Source organism: Athene noctua, chromosome 3, assembly GCF_965140245.1.
Source record: "Athene noctua chromosome 3, bAthNoc1.hap1.1, whole genome shotgun sequence".
Classification (NCBI taxonomy): domain Eukaryota; kingdom Metazoa; phylum Chordata; class Aves; order Strigiformes; family Strigidae; genus Athene; species Athene noctua.
Window position 1 is genome coordinate 20,502,105 of NC_134039.1, and position 15,677 is coordinate 20,517,781.

Below are 15,677 nucleotides of genomic sequence, written 5' to 3' on the forward strand. Positions count from 1 at the left end.
TGAGATGCTCGCCATGATTGCAGTCCGTGGCCAGATGAGCACACATGCTGTTGACAAATGGAGGTGGAGAAACAATGCTCCAGCATATTAAATACCTTTTTATGAGTTGCTGCCTATTTCTGACAGCGCTTAAGGGTCTTTTTGATTTCCTTCATTTTTTAGAGTAGTGCTCAATAGATTATTATAGCAGAAGAGTCTGACTGAATTTATCAGCAACATGCCTTCATAAAGCATCTCTTTGAAATAAAAATACTAGTTTTGCCACGTAAGCATCATTAATAATACAGTGGGAGGAAAAAAAGTTTTCTTAAAAAAGCAGGTGTGTCTTTCCCTGACCCCCAGCAGAGAGGTGCCTCCTGCTTGGAGTGTGGCTGCACTGTCAGGGGTTTTGGTTGTTTTTTTATTGAAGGGGACTGGTAGGCTTTTTGACATTCAGGCTACCTGAAGAGCTAGAAACCTTGTGAAACACCCTACTAAAAGCGGTGAAAACATCTGTCAGTACCTTGCAGCCTATACACATGGGCTTTTGCAGTTTTGTCATATGACAAATTATAGGAAGGTGGGGAGAGAAGAAGGAAACACTCTGAGAGGCAAAAACTCATGGGAAGCAGGAGCTGTGAGTAAGAATGATACCTTTTAAAAACAACCATAGTTTGCCATTTTACTGTGCTGCCTCACGTGTAGGTAAGACCTTCCAGGATGATACCCTTTGGGTATTTGTTGCATCAGAACAATGCCCAGCACCTGCACCTCAGAAGTCCACGATAGAATCTACATGTTTGTAAGTTGATTGTATTGAAGACTTCAAAGTGTAATAAAAATTAAAACTGAAGGTGCCTAACATTTTCCTAGTAATCATATGATTACTGGAAGTGGAATATTCAGCCCTCTGTGCAAGCCCCTATGTAACCTATTCTACCTGATTCGTAAAAGCCAGGAGGAAACAAAGACGTCACAGATGAGTCTAGTGAGATCTGGCACCTTATTTTTTTTTTTCAGGGAAAGCCAAAATCTTGACATCGGCCAAAAAGTGCTCTTGAGAAATGCCTTTGATACTGGAAATCCCCCCAGTGCTGAAGCCTCCACCTGTGCCAGCTGCCTTTTTATGTGTAGGGAACAGTGTGAAAGAGGGGTTGATGCTAACTGTTTGTCCTCTACATGACAAAGAGGCTGGATGCTGGACAGATTCTGACTGTGGCATTAAGATACGACTTTTAAATCTCAAAAATAAATCCTGCCTTTCTCTGGGTTAGAGTCAGAATCTTAAACTACTTTTATCACGAAGTGTTGAAAAACCACTCAAAATGACATTGAAGTGTCATGATTTTGGCTGTATTACATAATTTTAAAAAAAAAATCTTTACATTTCATAGCACCTTCTTGATAAAGTAGTCTGCATTGTTCAGTGTGGAATATTTCCAAGTGGGTTTTAAACAGCTATTTCTTCAATTTGAGTAAATTTGTTACAAGCCAATAGACAATACTTGAGCACACCTGAGTTTTAATGTTAACATATTTGTTTCAAAGTTGCTATCAACATTAAAAAGCACAAAGCTAAATGTGGTTGCTAAAACATGGTATGCAATATGCCATGTAGTGCTGTGATTCTAAGCAGTCATGCATATTTATTACTTTCTTCCAAATTGCAGTGCTGTTACTGGTAGAAATATCAGGCTTTTAGCCTCAGTCTAAAATATGTCATCTTCTGGACAACATTTTGAGAGACCAAAATATATTGATCCAAACCCAAGACTACAAAGAGGGAAAAAGCCTGACCTAGATCAGTGCTGTTATAATTACATCACAGTTTAGGATAGTTTATCATTGTTTAGATTAGTTTAAGTGTGAACAGGTAAATGATGCAGTGCAATTCAGTGTTTGTAAAGAAAGCTTAATGGATGAGATTTTCAAATCAAGTCTAGTTTCTCCCACAGCATTTTGCTTTTCACCCAACCCAGCAGGAGCATGTGGCTCAGTACTGAGTGCCTGCATCTAACCTTTATGTTGCTCCTTTATGAAGCTGCTGTTTTAGCAGCAACCTGCGTGTTACTGTTAAGGTGATGAGAATGAATGTTGTGGTTCCTTCTCAAACACCCAGCATGCCTTTAGCTGCTGTATGTGCAACACTAACACTCTGCCCAAGCAGGGCAAGTCACCATCCCCCTCCTGGCCACATCCATATCCTTGTACAGAGACAATGTGTTATTTTATAACCTTTAGATTTTTTAATGCAAATGATGACTTTGAACATTAGGGCAATCTTCAGCATTCAGCCATCACTATCTTTGCAGCAGAGTTAGAATGAAGTATTGAAAGATGTGACTGCCTTTTTTGTAGGTAGCTGCTGTGCAGATGATGGTGGTGGTGGCAATGAGAGGAAGCAGGTCTGCTGCTCTGTGTCTCCATGCATGCTGTGGAGCACTTTCACTAGATTTTATGCAGGTGCTGTGGCTACTCTCACCACTAGCATGGTATCCATTCTTTTTTTCAGTTGTTTGTGGTTCTTCTACCCCTTTCCCTCTTACTCCTCAGGTATTTTGGTAGCTGATGGAACAGCCGCATCTTAAAGCTAATGGTAACTAACATGCTTCTATCTCCATGTACCACTTCTGCTACTCCTTTGATCCCGTTCACTCCTCTCTCCACTGGATAAAATGCACCACGACTGCCTGCTTCTGTTTTGTCATGGGTATATGTGATAGTTTAGGCCCTGCTGGGACCGGAGACCATGTTGCCATTGTCCCTCCCCCACCGTCAGACCGAGTAGGGCACAAACCCTGGGGTTAAAATAAGGAGAACTTTAATACAACAGTGTAATAAACAATCTGAACAACAACAATAGCAATAATAACAACAATAAACAGTAATAACAGTAAACAAGACAAAAAATATACAGAGAAATACCGCAGTGAATACATCCAGCCTGCTGCACGTGCTTCCTGCGACAAAAGCCACAAAGGAAAGCTTCCCGCTGCCCGCTGGACCTGACCTCAGCATGGTATGAATAACCCGGTTGGAGATCCCTTCTCCCTGCTTGGCAGAAACTTAATCCTATCCTAGCTGAACCAGGATAGTATAGTGCCAGAGAAAGCCATGTGTTTGGGCATCTGGGGTCAGAGCTGTGCCACCAGCATTGCCTCCTGCTCTGGGTGTGCTGGGATGGGCTCTCAAGCTGAGCCTGTGCTAGATTAGAGAGATTTGCAGTGATGTCTCTCATATTTTATGTCTTGCTCAAAGTCAGAAGAGGTGTGGCAAAAAATAGCCCACGGAGTAGTCTGTAAAGGAGAACAGCATTGTAAGTGGATAAGCTGAGAGGAAAGGTATATTTTTTCTCAGTGATTATAGTAAGGATAGGTTTAGGTGTTGGGATGCATTGATTTATTTCTTATTTCTGCCTTTGGCTTGTCATGTGTCATTAGGCAAACTGCTTAGCCAGTTCCAGTAATGTCATCTGCAAAATGAAATAAGGTTAATATAGGTCATACACTGTAAAGCCCTTGAGTGTAATACATGGTACACACTTGTAAAGAAGAAAAATGAGATCTTAGCCAAGAACCGTGAAATTTAACAAGCAGATAACAATACAGCTATTTGTTAAGCTTCCTTGTGGTCCCACTAGTCACTCTTGGGAGGATATCCTGCTGCTTCCTCTTCGGAGAGGAAGAGGAATGGCTGCTCCAGCAGTACGTACTTGCCTGAAATGCTCATCCACCCTTGCATGTCCCAACACCGCTTCTGCCTGGCAACACAGGATGGGACTGGGAGCATGTTTCCTCCTGCGCTTTAGTGTGGTTTGAAGCCTAAAGCCAAATGATAGGGATTCCAGCTGTGGCCTTTGAACCTGAAGCACATGTCAATTATTTATATTCTCTTTCACCAAACCAAATAGGGCTTGGATTGGAAAGAATTCTCTAAAAATAGCAAGAGCCCATGGTATATGGCCAAGCAACAGAAGGTGGTATGGATCTTTTTGTTGAACCTTCTAAAGAAACACATTTTAAATGAAAACACAAGAAACTAATACTAATTAAGTAACAATATTCTGTGGAGACCTATGGTAGACACTATAATAGTGCATTAGTGAGCTGTGTATAATTCAGGAATGCTGAATTCTTTCAAACATAATCTACAGGATATTTTGCATAAGTATGGACTTAATAATTTGTCCCTTCATGTACATGCATAAGTTTTCCTAGGGGCATCATTTGGCCTGCAGATTGCCTATTACTGGAGGTGGTGTGCAAGAGAGGAAGCATCCATTCTGAGTCTTGAATACCAAGCTGAAATAATAGGAAATGTTGTCTTACTTGTAACCAGACATTAAACATGGAGCCCTCTGATGTGATTTATCTTCCCTGCTCTGTGCAGAAACTTTTCCAAAAAGAATTCAAAAAAATAGGCAGTTCACAAAAGACCAAGTTATAAGCTAGCATTTTTCAAAATGGTAGCTTAGACACAGGTGTGTGAAAACACGCATAAGCACCTAACCAAGTGGTCTGGCAGTGTAGATGTGTGATGGAGTTAAAGCTACTTTGTGAGCTACTGCTAATGTGAGTTGTCACAGCTTCCTGTTCTCTTCTCCTCCTCAGTGGCAAAGTTAAGCCAGCAGGGAATGTATTTTATCTTGCCACTGGAGTAGGATAAGGACATGTAAGTGGGCAGTTACAATGACTCAACTGACAAGAATTAGCTGCTACATTAGCCTTTTGTACCTTGCCCTGCCTTTTATTTTCAGACGGTTGATAACCTGGTCACCCCTAGTCAGGCTAATTTTGTGTGAATTTTTTAAACCATTATTTTAGGTACTCATAAGATAGAAAGATGACTTGCTAATGAGACTTTATGCACATTTGATAATGTACTATTTTGTCATTGCTACCTTGTCAGCACAAACAGCAGGGGCTTTTGCAGGTCCCCTCAGCAGCATGTCTCTTTTTGCCACCAGTCCTAGAAATCTTGGAAGGCTATGTGTTCACCTTATGTCACTGCATACTGTTATATCTGAGTTGCAGAAACCAAGATATATTTGTTCTTATTGCAAATACTTACAAGGTAGCATGGCATAATTGTCCCTCTGCAAGCATCTCTCTCTAAACTATTGTTTAAAATTGCCAGACGCATCTTTGTTCTTTATTAAGAGTAAGACAACAACACAGAGTCTAGTTATCAGGAGATAATCATTCCCCAAGGGCATTTTAAGCACTTGACAACCAAAAGGTTGTGATTACTCCACTATTGCTATACTGTTTATTATTCCTTATTGCTTAATTATGGAACCAGAGTGTGTTTCCTGGATGCTGTCATCTACATAAGATTCTTCAGTTCTCATGCTCTGCTTCAATGTTGCATGGACTGGGAAGCTTTATAGCATTTCTAGATGACGTAGGGGATAGCAGTAGGGCAGGCCAGTCATGGTAGCTCTTCTGGCTTTTGAGAGACGAGGGCATTCAATCCTTGCCCTGCCAAACGCTTGCTGAGAGGCCTTGGGCAAATCTTGCAGCTTCTGTATACCTAAGTTCTACACCTCTGTTCAAGTGCTACCATAAATAAGGCTGTGGCAGTATCTAGAATAGAAATAATATAATGGACTTCATCTTGATCTATAGGTACAGACTCAGGCAACACGCTATGAAGACGAGGATTTTCTTTTTAGCGTGTGCACATTCAGCTGGCTTATTTTGTGTGGTCTTTGGTGGAGTGCAGTGGCTGAGGGTCTTGTGTGCGTGGGGGCTGAGAGTGCATGGGAATAGCGGGTTTAATTGCTTAAAATACTCTATGTGATTTCACAAGATGTGTGAGTGACTGCAGCCCAAGTGGTCTGGCTCCCAATGGCGCTGATAGTTTGGTTGCTTGTGACCAGAAAGAGCCTCCCCAACAGAGGCTGTGGCACTTTTCACATTTCTTAAGCTTTACTCAGATTTCCATCTCTGGTTAAAGTAAGCCAACGCAGTTTCTTCTTGCAAGGCTGTGGTGCTGTAATGTATCACACCCAGGTGGGTTACTAGTTTGGCCGCAAGCACACCTGAAACAGCATGTAATGGTGTTGTGTTTCAAAAAGGCTTTGATGTCTCCACTCCCTACTGGTTCAGGGAGTCTTACATGACTTGCTGCCCTGAAAGGCAGTGTGCTGTTGTGGTTACACATTGGAAAAGAGTAGAATGTGTGGCCTTTTCCAGGCTCACTGGGCCTAGAAATCTATCCTGAAGAACTCATTTTTTTAAGTCTTTGATTTAATGTTTCACTGAATCATGTAATCTACTCTAAGGAGGGGGAAAGCCATCCAGCATGTATTTTAACATTAGCCTTGATTTTTTGAGCATGTACATTAATGGGAAGATGAGAAGATGGGTGATAAATGAAGTTTCCAAATCATCACCTAAATTTCCAGATGAAACTCCTGCTGAACTTCATTCGTTAGACTTGTTTTTGAAAACTTGAATAAGAAATAGACTTGGTGAAATTCCATTATTATTACAAGGTTGGCATAAAGTCTACTTAATGAGGGGCTTTTTACAGTAGTAGTTGATTTTTAAATCCCCCTTTTCATTCCTGAAATCTAAACATTAATAGCACTTTCCATTGTGGCACTCCCTGCTAGTGTGCATCTTCTGTCTTCTGCAAGAGGCTGCATGCAATCCTGCTAGCAAGCTCTTGTGTCATAAATAGAATTTGTTCAGGAAATAAAAATGTATTGTTTTCATTGTTAGAGGATGCTACTAAATTGGCTGTATGTTTGTCTAATAATCACATCTAAAGCTGATTATTCTGGTAATAGCCTTAAGATATTATTTAAAAATAAATATATAAATGCACTACTTTTGTACTAATACTAGTTTTTAATCTCTTCTTGTTTCTATGAAGTCTGAATGAGATTTTCAAAATTGGATAATAATTTGATCCGTTAATCTTTTGAAGCTAGTAATTTTATTTTCCCCTCTTTGCAGTCTCTGAGGCTCGCAAATGAATAGAGCTTCATTACTGGAGTCTGCATTTAATAACCATTATCCATTATCTTGTAATTAAGACTCCCTGTAACGAATCATGAGGACAATGCAAAAATACATAGTACATTTCTTTAATGAACTGGAAAATGTTCATCTTGTTCTATTTAGTAATGAGTTGCTGAATAGTCGTTAAATCCACTGGAGAATAGAGCTAGATGGATTTTGAAGACTATCTTGAGTTTGTGGTTAATCTATTAGAATTAAAATTTCATCTTCTATTTTTATCAACAGCTGATTAGAAGTCATTCTGTTTGACCAAATTGATTAGAAGACCATATACAAGGGCAGCTGTTGTTTAATGAAAGTTTTTAATGAAACTGTACCATAGAGACTTGTAATTATAAGACTTATAAAAGCTTTGACTTACCTTACACTAGAAAAAAAGAAAAGTATTATACTGAAGGACTTTAAGTGCTACATTTCAAAAGGGAAATTAAAAATATAATGTTGAAGTTTCACTTCCACTGTTACTTGTTTTAATGTGACTATCAGATGTCTATAGTGTCTTTCTGGAAGGAGTAGCTCTGAAATATGTAACTCAGTTGTCTCTCATGTACTTCATTCTTTGCAAAGCTCAATCAACTATTAATTAGCTCTTTTGCACATTGCATTTTCTCTGGAGTTAGAACTTTTTTCACAAAAAAATGTTTTTCTTTAGAATGGAAATTGTCATTGGAGTGTGCAATTTAATCACCAGTGGGCTGAGTTAGTGCCTAGACAGGAAACCCACAGAGAAAACTATGTCTTACCAGACACAATGTTAGTGATATCATTTGATTATGTTTAGATCACAGGACACAGAAACGTGCTCGCCTTTGTCTTAACACCACATCAGGCTGAGACCTAGCTGTGTGTCAGTCCGCTGTGTCTTCAGGAAGACGGGTCTCTGGAGTGTGCCACAGCACACTGTCAGAATGTAGTCTAGGCCACTCTTTAGTTTGAGCAAGTAGTGACACTTTTGTTGCTTACTCTGGGGGATGTTGTGGAGGCATCATCATTCAAGTAAGAGACAAAATGGACCCTAAGCCAATTTTGAAGTGGAAGCAGATGCAGTTCCAATTGACTTAAGTGGATGATGCACTTCTACACGATGTTTGAATTATCCTTCTTCTCCCAATTACTTCTGATAATTAATGATCCTACAGTACACCTTTTCTAAGAAGCAGGTTCCCAGGGATGAAGTGTACCCTAATGCAATTAAAGAAGTTTTGTCATTGTATTGTGTCAGTGCAGGAGCACACACTTCAAGGAAAATTTTTCGGTTATTTTCTTAGCTTTTTGTTATAATGTGGTGCAGGATTTGTTTCAAGCCGACATGGAATGGCAAGAATACACAAGTGTTCAGGACAAGCAGTGGAGAATATTGTTCACAAGTGAGAAACCAGAAAAAAATAAGCCAAGTCTAACTCTCCTTCTTTAAATAACACAGATGTTTTGACCTTGTTACAGCATTATATCAGACCATGCCTCTAAGTACAGTAATTTGCAATGTTACAATTGCAAAATGTGTAAGAAGGGAGTTTTCTCCCTGTTTATAGTATTACACAGATGGTTTTGTAAATGCACATGGGATTTCTTTACTTTCACTTTAAAAAGCAGTGGGAAATACAATACTAGACTGTCAAATGTGAGACTAAATAGGTGCAAAGTTAAATTTAAAAAAAATGATGAAAATTGTTTCTATTCAGAAAGATCCTTGTGGAAATACTAAAATTTTCTTTATATGCAGTATTTGTTTGGATGAAATAATTTCCGTTGCTGTGGTTAGTTAGACACATTCCTATTCATGTAGATATACAAATATATTGAGTGTCCATACAGGAACATATATTACATTGAACCGTCCTGAAGAGATTGTTGGTCTGATAGCTAGAGCAAAAAATTAAGAGCTGGGATGTTTATTTAGCGATGGAATGTCTGACTTGCTCTGAAACTGGGTGGGTATCATCCTCCTGCTCTAGCCTCGACCAGAGCAAGGTTAGCACCAATGTTACAGGGATGTATGTGTAAAGAAATGCTTCATAATTGCTGTGAAGCATGATGACATCTTTGGAGGGTGTGAACTATGTATGTGCAGAGTGGCTTTTGTTCTAAAACTACCATAAAGCTATTTACTTCCTTTTCAGGTTCTGATTTTATAAAGACGTCTACAGGAAAGGAGGTGGAAAATGCGACCTTCCCAGTTGGAGTAGTCATGATGCGAGCCATTAGAGAATTCTATTGGAAAACTGGCTACAAGGTAATTCTCACTACTTTTATACAAACTAACCAAACAGGCTCACTCAGAAGGAAATAAGACGGTAAGTTTCAAAACGCAGAATGTAAATTCACATATGTTAGCTTCCATGGCTATGTGAGCAATAGGTAATGGGACTTCTCTCTTGTAGTCCTCATTTGATTTGCTCATATTTGTGTGCTTAAAAAAAAAAAAAAAAGGTGTCACTTTTGGCTTTCCTCCCTTGAATAACTATCACTTAATTCCCTAAAAGCTCATGCAATCTTGATGCATCCCCTGCTGCATTTGGGGTTGAGCTTTGTTTCACAATTTAGGGTATTTAAATGGTCACCTCCATTAATGAAAGGGCAAATCTCAAGCTGACAGTGATTGCCATACTCCAGGTCCAGCTGGATCCTGCTCTCTGGGACAGAGGGAGGCAGGGACAGGGTCCAGAAGAACATTATGTCCTGGCACACAACATCTATCTTGTCAGGTCACTGTCAAGTGAAGTCAGTGGAGGCAAGGAGCTGGGGGGAGTGTATGGCAGAGCCAGTGATGAACTATCCATGCATCTCTCCTTGCTCTGAAGCAGTGAGAAACAAGGAGGTTATCCAGGAAGGCTTAAGCCACCTCTCACCTCCTTTACCTACAGGCAAGTGGGGGCTGCCAGTTAGATCTGGTATTCAGCAGTGGGCTTTGACCTCACCTGCAGCCTCAGGGAAGGCAACCATATGTGTAGTTAGGACACCCTCCCCATTTCTGAGTCACCCTTTGGTCCTCTGCAGCTCACCCTGCTGTTCTGTCTGCAGGTGGCCTGTCAAGGTATGATGTTAGGACAAAGGATGAGCAGTGGGTTAGGGGCTGAGGTAGCTTCAGGGGACTGTTGGAGGAGCTTGAGGAGAATGTGACAGCAGGTTAGGCATGTGTCCGTCTGCTCTCTGTAGTCATCTAGATGAGGCCAGTGCGGATCCCTGGGCTGTCCTCACTCCTCCCTTCCCCAGCCTACATCTCTCTCTGCCACGCCAACAGCTTGAGCAGCTCTGATAGTCTTGCTTCTGCAGGAGCATTTTCACTGCTGCCAACCTGAGGCAGATCCCTGCTTACATGGGCTCTTTTGCATTAACACAGCTTTGTACCTATAATTGGATATAAATGTTGAATTCACCTTTTGCTTTAAAAAGATGCATTCATGGTATAAAATGTGTTATTAAGAATGAGTGCTTATGTCTGTGTGCATGTGTGTGTCAGTGAATTAGATGTAAACTGACTTTATGTGCTTTTATTAACTGAAGACAATATTATCAGTGACAAGAGATTTCTAAATGGTTTCTTTAACAAACTAATTTTGCTGCTGTAGGGATGCTTTCTAGCAAGGCGTTGGCTGGGAAAAACAGGTTAATACAGAAATTAAACTTCTTCGAGGAAAGGAACAAGTTGCAGGGTAACATTTATTGAATGATAAGCTGTGGTGGTGATATGAAAAGTGTGCAATATAATGGGAAATAATCTTTTCCTGTCATTATTGAAGAACATACATAAATTGGTTTTTCTGTTGGGAAAACCCCCAATCCAGAAAAACTTATTACTTTTAATAATATAAGGTGAAGAGAAAATTCTTGAGGAGATGAACTTATTAAGCAAAATAATGAAATGCTGTGAAACAGCAGGAAAGTGGTAGCTGGACTTTGTACTGCTCTTGAATTAAATTCGAACCCCCCTTCCTTTTTGCGTTTTTATGGCAGTCAGATGTGCCGTTTGGAAAGCTGGTAAATGGAAGAGAGAACAGGCTTGCCCTTGTCAGCTTTTTTGCAAAGAAAAGAGCTTTCACAATTTGCTAAAAGGAGAAGAAATTATGCATGGTGGTTTTAATTCTTTTATTAACTCTATTTTACTTGTTTTTGCCACAGATTATCTCAAAGAGCTGTAATGTTTCTAGGAAGAAATCTAAATTTGAATTTCATTAGAATTTATTTTCCTGAGGGAAAACACATTCCCGCTACTTTAATTTATTGTCTAGAAGATGCTTTTCCAGTTGCTGTGGTTTAAATTCCTTTTGGAAATATAATGTTAATAGATTTATGCATACACTTGCCCATCCATCCATCCATCCATCCATCCATCCATCCATCCATCCACAAAAACAGTCTTTGAGTTTTGTTTTTATCAAGGTTTTTCTGTTATTTTCCTTTATAATCTTATTGAAAATATGCTGTTATCACAGTGCTTCAATGTGAGAAAAGGATTTATTCTGTGTTTATTTGTCCCGAAATCACTATAAAAAATTACCAAACACATTTAAAAACAGATACGTTTTGATTCCACCATTATATCCATAAAATACAAAGAAATCCTCAGTGCAGTGAGGTTTCAGGAACGTATATACAGAAATCAGAACAGTAATTCTTGCAGAAGGAGGCTGTCAGGAAGGGGTACCCAAGGTAAAGGTTTATGGTAGAGGGAAATGCAGAAAGAATCACCATGTGCTACTGTACAGATTTAATTTTTTTTTTTTTTTGTGCAGAAACACTTGTTCCCAATTCTCCTTGTTTTTCAAGAGTTTAGTAAGCTGCTGCAGGCCAACATTTTGGCTAATACAGGTGACAGAATTTTTGATGAGAGATTTGATAGCTGTGTGTCACAATCTCTGACTCGGAATGAGATGTGTTTAAATGGCACATAACCAAAAGACTGGCATTAGGGGTGCATGCCAAGTCACCTTAGTGCTGGCTCTGCACAGCAGGTTGACCATGGAATTCAAGACATGCTTTACTTCAAGATAGGCTTTTCTTGGCGTGTGTGCCTCTACATGCATGGCAGTTCACCTGGCCAAATTATGGCACGTATCTCACATCAAGTGACTGAAAGCATATCTAGCATGCGTTGGGAGGCAAATTTTTCAGTTCCTGTGAAGCATGAAACTTTCAATTTTTGGTAAAGACAGCTATAATATAATTCCCATTTGGAAAATTTTAGTGGTAATTAAACCTCTGATAATTTGAATGTACACCCAGTCATGTATAACTGTGGTGCACAGGCTTTCTATAAAGTACAGTCATCTCTCACTGCTGTCCATATGAGTCAGCTGCCTCACATGCTTTATTTCAGCATCTGTAGTGTTATGTCATCGCATGTATATTTGCTTTTATATATTTGGAATTAGATTGTGACATGGACAGTAGGTGATATACAGCTATCCCAGGTCCTGCCTAAATCCCTTGGCCTAGGGATTTGGGCAAAGTACTACCATGAGACCTCAAACCCAGCTGCTGAGAAACTGCACTGGTGTCAAAAGTATTACTCCCTCAGTTGCTGTCCCTTGGGATGAAAATGTTGTCTTTTGCAGTGATGGCTGAGGCTTGATAGCTCTCAGCACTAGTCCAGAGCTTATACTGTTTGCAGTCAGGTACTTCCTGAGTAGAGTTGTTAGATACACCTCAGGCACTTTGAGACTGCAGGTGTACAAATGCTGATTGCTCTTCTAGGGTTGCCGATGAATGAAAATGTGTATTGCACTTCTTTTTTCTATATAAAGGTTGGATTTAAGCCTGCTGGGAGCATTCGGACGGCAAAAGACGCTATTACTTGGCTTATGCTGGTGAAGGAGGAACTGGGAGTGGAATGGCTAACACCAGAGCTCTTTCGCCTGGGTGCCAGTAGTTTGCTGGAAGACATTGAGAAACAGGTTAGCTGTTAATGGTTTCCAGCTTGGTGGAGAGAAAAAGCAATCTTTCTAAATGTGCTACCTTACTGTTTTTCCGGAATATGCTTTTGGTGCTGTTTAAAAGATAATATAATATATATCTATTTCATTATTAACAACAGGTTCACTTCCAGCTCAGTATTTCTTTAAATTTGGCCTGCCGTTACAGACATCTGGGACTCTTGATATTCCAGCAGCTGGTAATTGCCTGGGCCAGGTTCACATTGCAGTGAGCAAAGAGGCTCAGTTTATACGTATGTGGAGTGCTTTGTAAATGCATGGTAGTGCTGTCCCCTGCACTCCTAGCTGCTGCCAGTTCAGCTGACCTTCAGAATATCTCACAGACCCTTTGTGTCACTGTCCCACAACTGTTCAGACCATGTTTCTATGCTGTAGAGAAAGTCACATCTCATCCTACATATGGTACTGCTGATAGAGAAGTTTTTACATATTGATTATTTCCTGGGGATGCAAAACAATTGCCTCCTACAATTTTTCTGATTGCTTTATTTTTGTGTAGGCTGGTCACTGTATTTCCTGGCAGACAGTGTATGAGGTGCAGGGGCAATGTGTAGTTCCTGGGGGAAAGAAAGGTTCTGACCTGTGTACCCATGACCTACCTCACTTGTGCAGGGTATCAACACTAAAGGATACAGCATATTTGAGAACAGTGTGTAGTGTCAGAGGAACTACTAAACCATTAGGGCTGCTGTACTTAGCTCCCATGTTCATTAAACCCAAGAGATGAGGTGAAACTAGCTTTAGCCAAGAAAAAAGTTTGAGAGTCCTTGTGCTGTTGCTGCTACTGGGAGAACATGACGTGTAGGGGATTCGGGGGAGAAAAAAAAGTGTGTTCCCTTTCCCCCCCTTTCCTAGCAACTGAAATACTCACATGTCTTAAGAAATATAGAACAGCTGAGAGATATCAAGTGACTGTTGAAAACCCTTCACTCACTCTTGCAATGAGAGTAATATTGGCTTACTTCATTGCCGAACTGCTTCTGCTTCACTCTTGACCTAAAATCATGTCCCTAGTTATGACAAAGCAATGTGAGCTTTCTTGTTGCCACTGACATTGCTGCAGAGTCTTACAACACAGCCAGTGATTGTGTGGCACAATTTGTTCTGATTTCTTAAGGGTGTCATCCTTTTATCTGCCAGGGATTGCACAAATGCCTCAGTTATGACCAAAGCTCTGCTATACTGTGCCATCTAAAAATATGTAAGATAAATGTCCCGATATTAAATAAAACAAGCAGATATTTTAAAACCTGAACAAAGAGAGAAAATGGGGAGAACACTACCCCACACCCAAAACAGTACAATTAAAAGAAGAGTTTGAAATGAACCTTATAAAAGCATAAACAATTTTGGATACTTTGAATATAACAAAATAATACTGAACTAGTGAAAATCAGATTTCAGTGAGAGTAAAGCATTGTCTTCTACCTGTCTCTTTTTGAAAGCTTAGTTAAAAGAAATAAGTCTTTGCTTTTTTTTTTTTTTTTCCAAGCAAAGAAGCAAAAGCCCTTAGTTCAGATCCCATAAACAAATATATAAAGATATATTACATCATATTTTATGCGCACATACACACACACAAATATCCATCATCTTCATCTGGCATGCCTTTAATTTGTTACTTCCTTGACACTTTCAGATTTATAGTTGTATATAATTTCATAATAAATTTTCTTTTTTCTTGCAGATTTTCTATCATGTGACTGGCTCTTATGCACTCCAGCATGACCTGGCAATGACTTAGACACAAAATCAGCAAACAGCATTCAGAAGTCTTCTGACAACCAAGTGCATATGATAGAATTAAAGGCCTAATTCTCTCTTCTTCATATTTTATAGTATTTAAAAATATGCTCAAGTCTGCTGGTTGTACTTGATCCAAAAGCAGAATAAATGGTAATTCTGAAATAGTTAATACTTACAGATTTGCAAAGTTAATTTTGCAAAGTCTTCCTCAGAGTCGCCTGAAAAGCTTATTAATGACAACACTGAAATACTATGAAAAAGATTTAGGTAGCCTGGGAACTCTTTGCAGTCACAGAATATGAAATATCTATGGAATGTTTCAGATCGCTAATTAAGAGCTACAGATCTTGGAATAGCTTTCCATTCACCTCAGACAAGATCTTCTGCCACAGATATGTTGCACTATTAATTGTTATGTTGATTCAGTTTCAAGCATTGTAATGTGAGAAAATGAAACTTGACTATTACTTTCTTTTATAAAATGTCTCTGTAGCAAAAAGACCTTTTTTTTTTGTATTTTTTCCCCCAAACTTGGGCACAGACATCCATATTTAGACCCTTGAATAAAGGTGGCTTGATTTCTAGAACAGCTGAGTATCCACAGTTGCTCCTGAAGTTAATGGGAGCTCTGGGTGATCAGAACAACTGAAAATCAAGCAGCCTCTATATAGGTGCCTAACTATGCATTCAGGGGCCTATTTTTAGGCATTTCACTCTTAAAATTTTAGTCTAACTTGCTTAGAAGCTCCCATTCCTGTCTCCTGTCATTTTAAAACGCATTCATGCAAATCTTTCCATTTTAATGTAGGGGGGTTTGACTGTCAGTTTGCAGATGTCACTGCTATACTGGCTGAACTTCAACTTTGCCATTCTAAAAGCAACTCTTTAATTTAAAAGGTGATTTGAATTGTGTCCTATACAGGGTTTACAGCTTTAATGTAGAAAGTGCTTTTCTCAGAGCACATTAAGAATAATACTGAAATCATCA

General features: G+C 39.5%; 1 protein-coding gene across 2 annotated transcripts in view; it reads left to right on the forward strand.

Moving 5' to 3' along the window:
* DERA (deoxyribose-phosphate aldolase) overlaps window positions 1-15,288 on the forward strand; it is a 54,080-nt gene extending 38,792 nt beyond the window's left edge. For both annotated transcript variants that reach the window (XM_074901310.1, XM_074901311.1), the window contains 3 exons: window positions 9,131-9,243; window positions 12,755-12,904; window positions 14,631-15,288. In XM_074901310.1, the coding sequence (XP_074757411.1) occupies window positions 9,131-9,243; window positions 12,755-12,904; window positions 14,631-14,687 (320 nt within the window). In that variant the 3' untranslated portion in view covers window positions 14,688-15,288. The remainder of the gene's footprint in view (window positions 1-9,130; window positions 9,244-12,754; window positions 12,905-14,630) is intronic.
* Window positions 15,289-15,677: the final 389 nt, after the last annotated feature.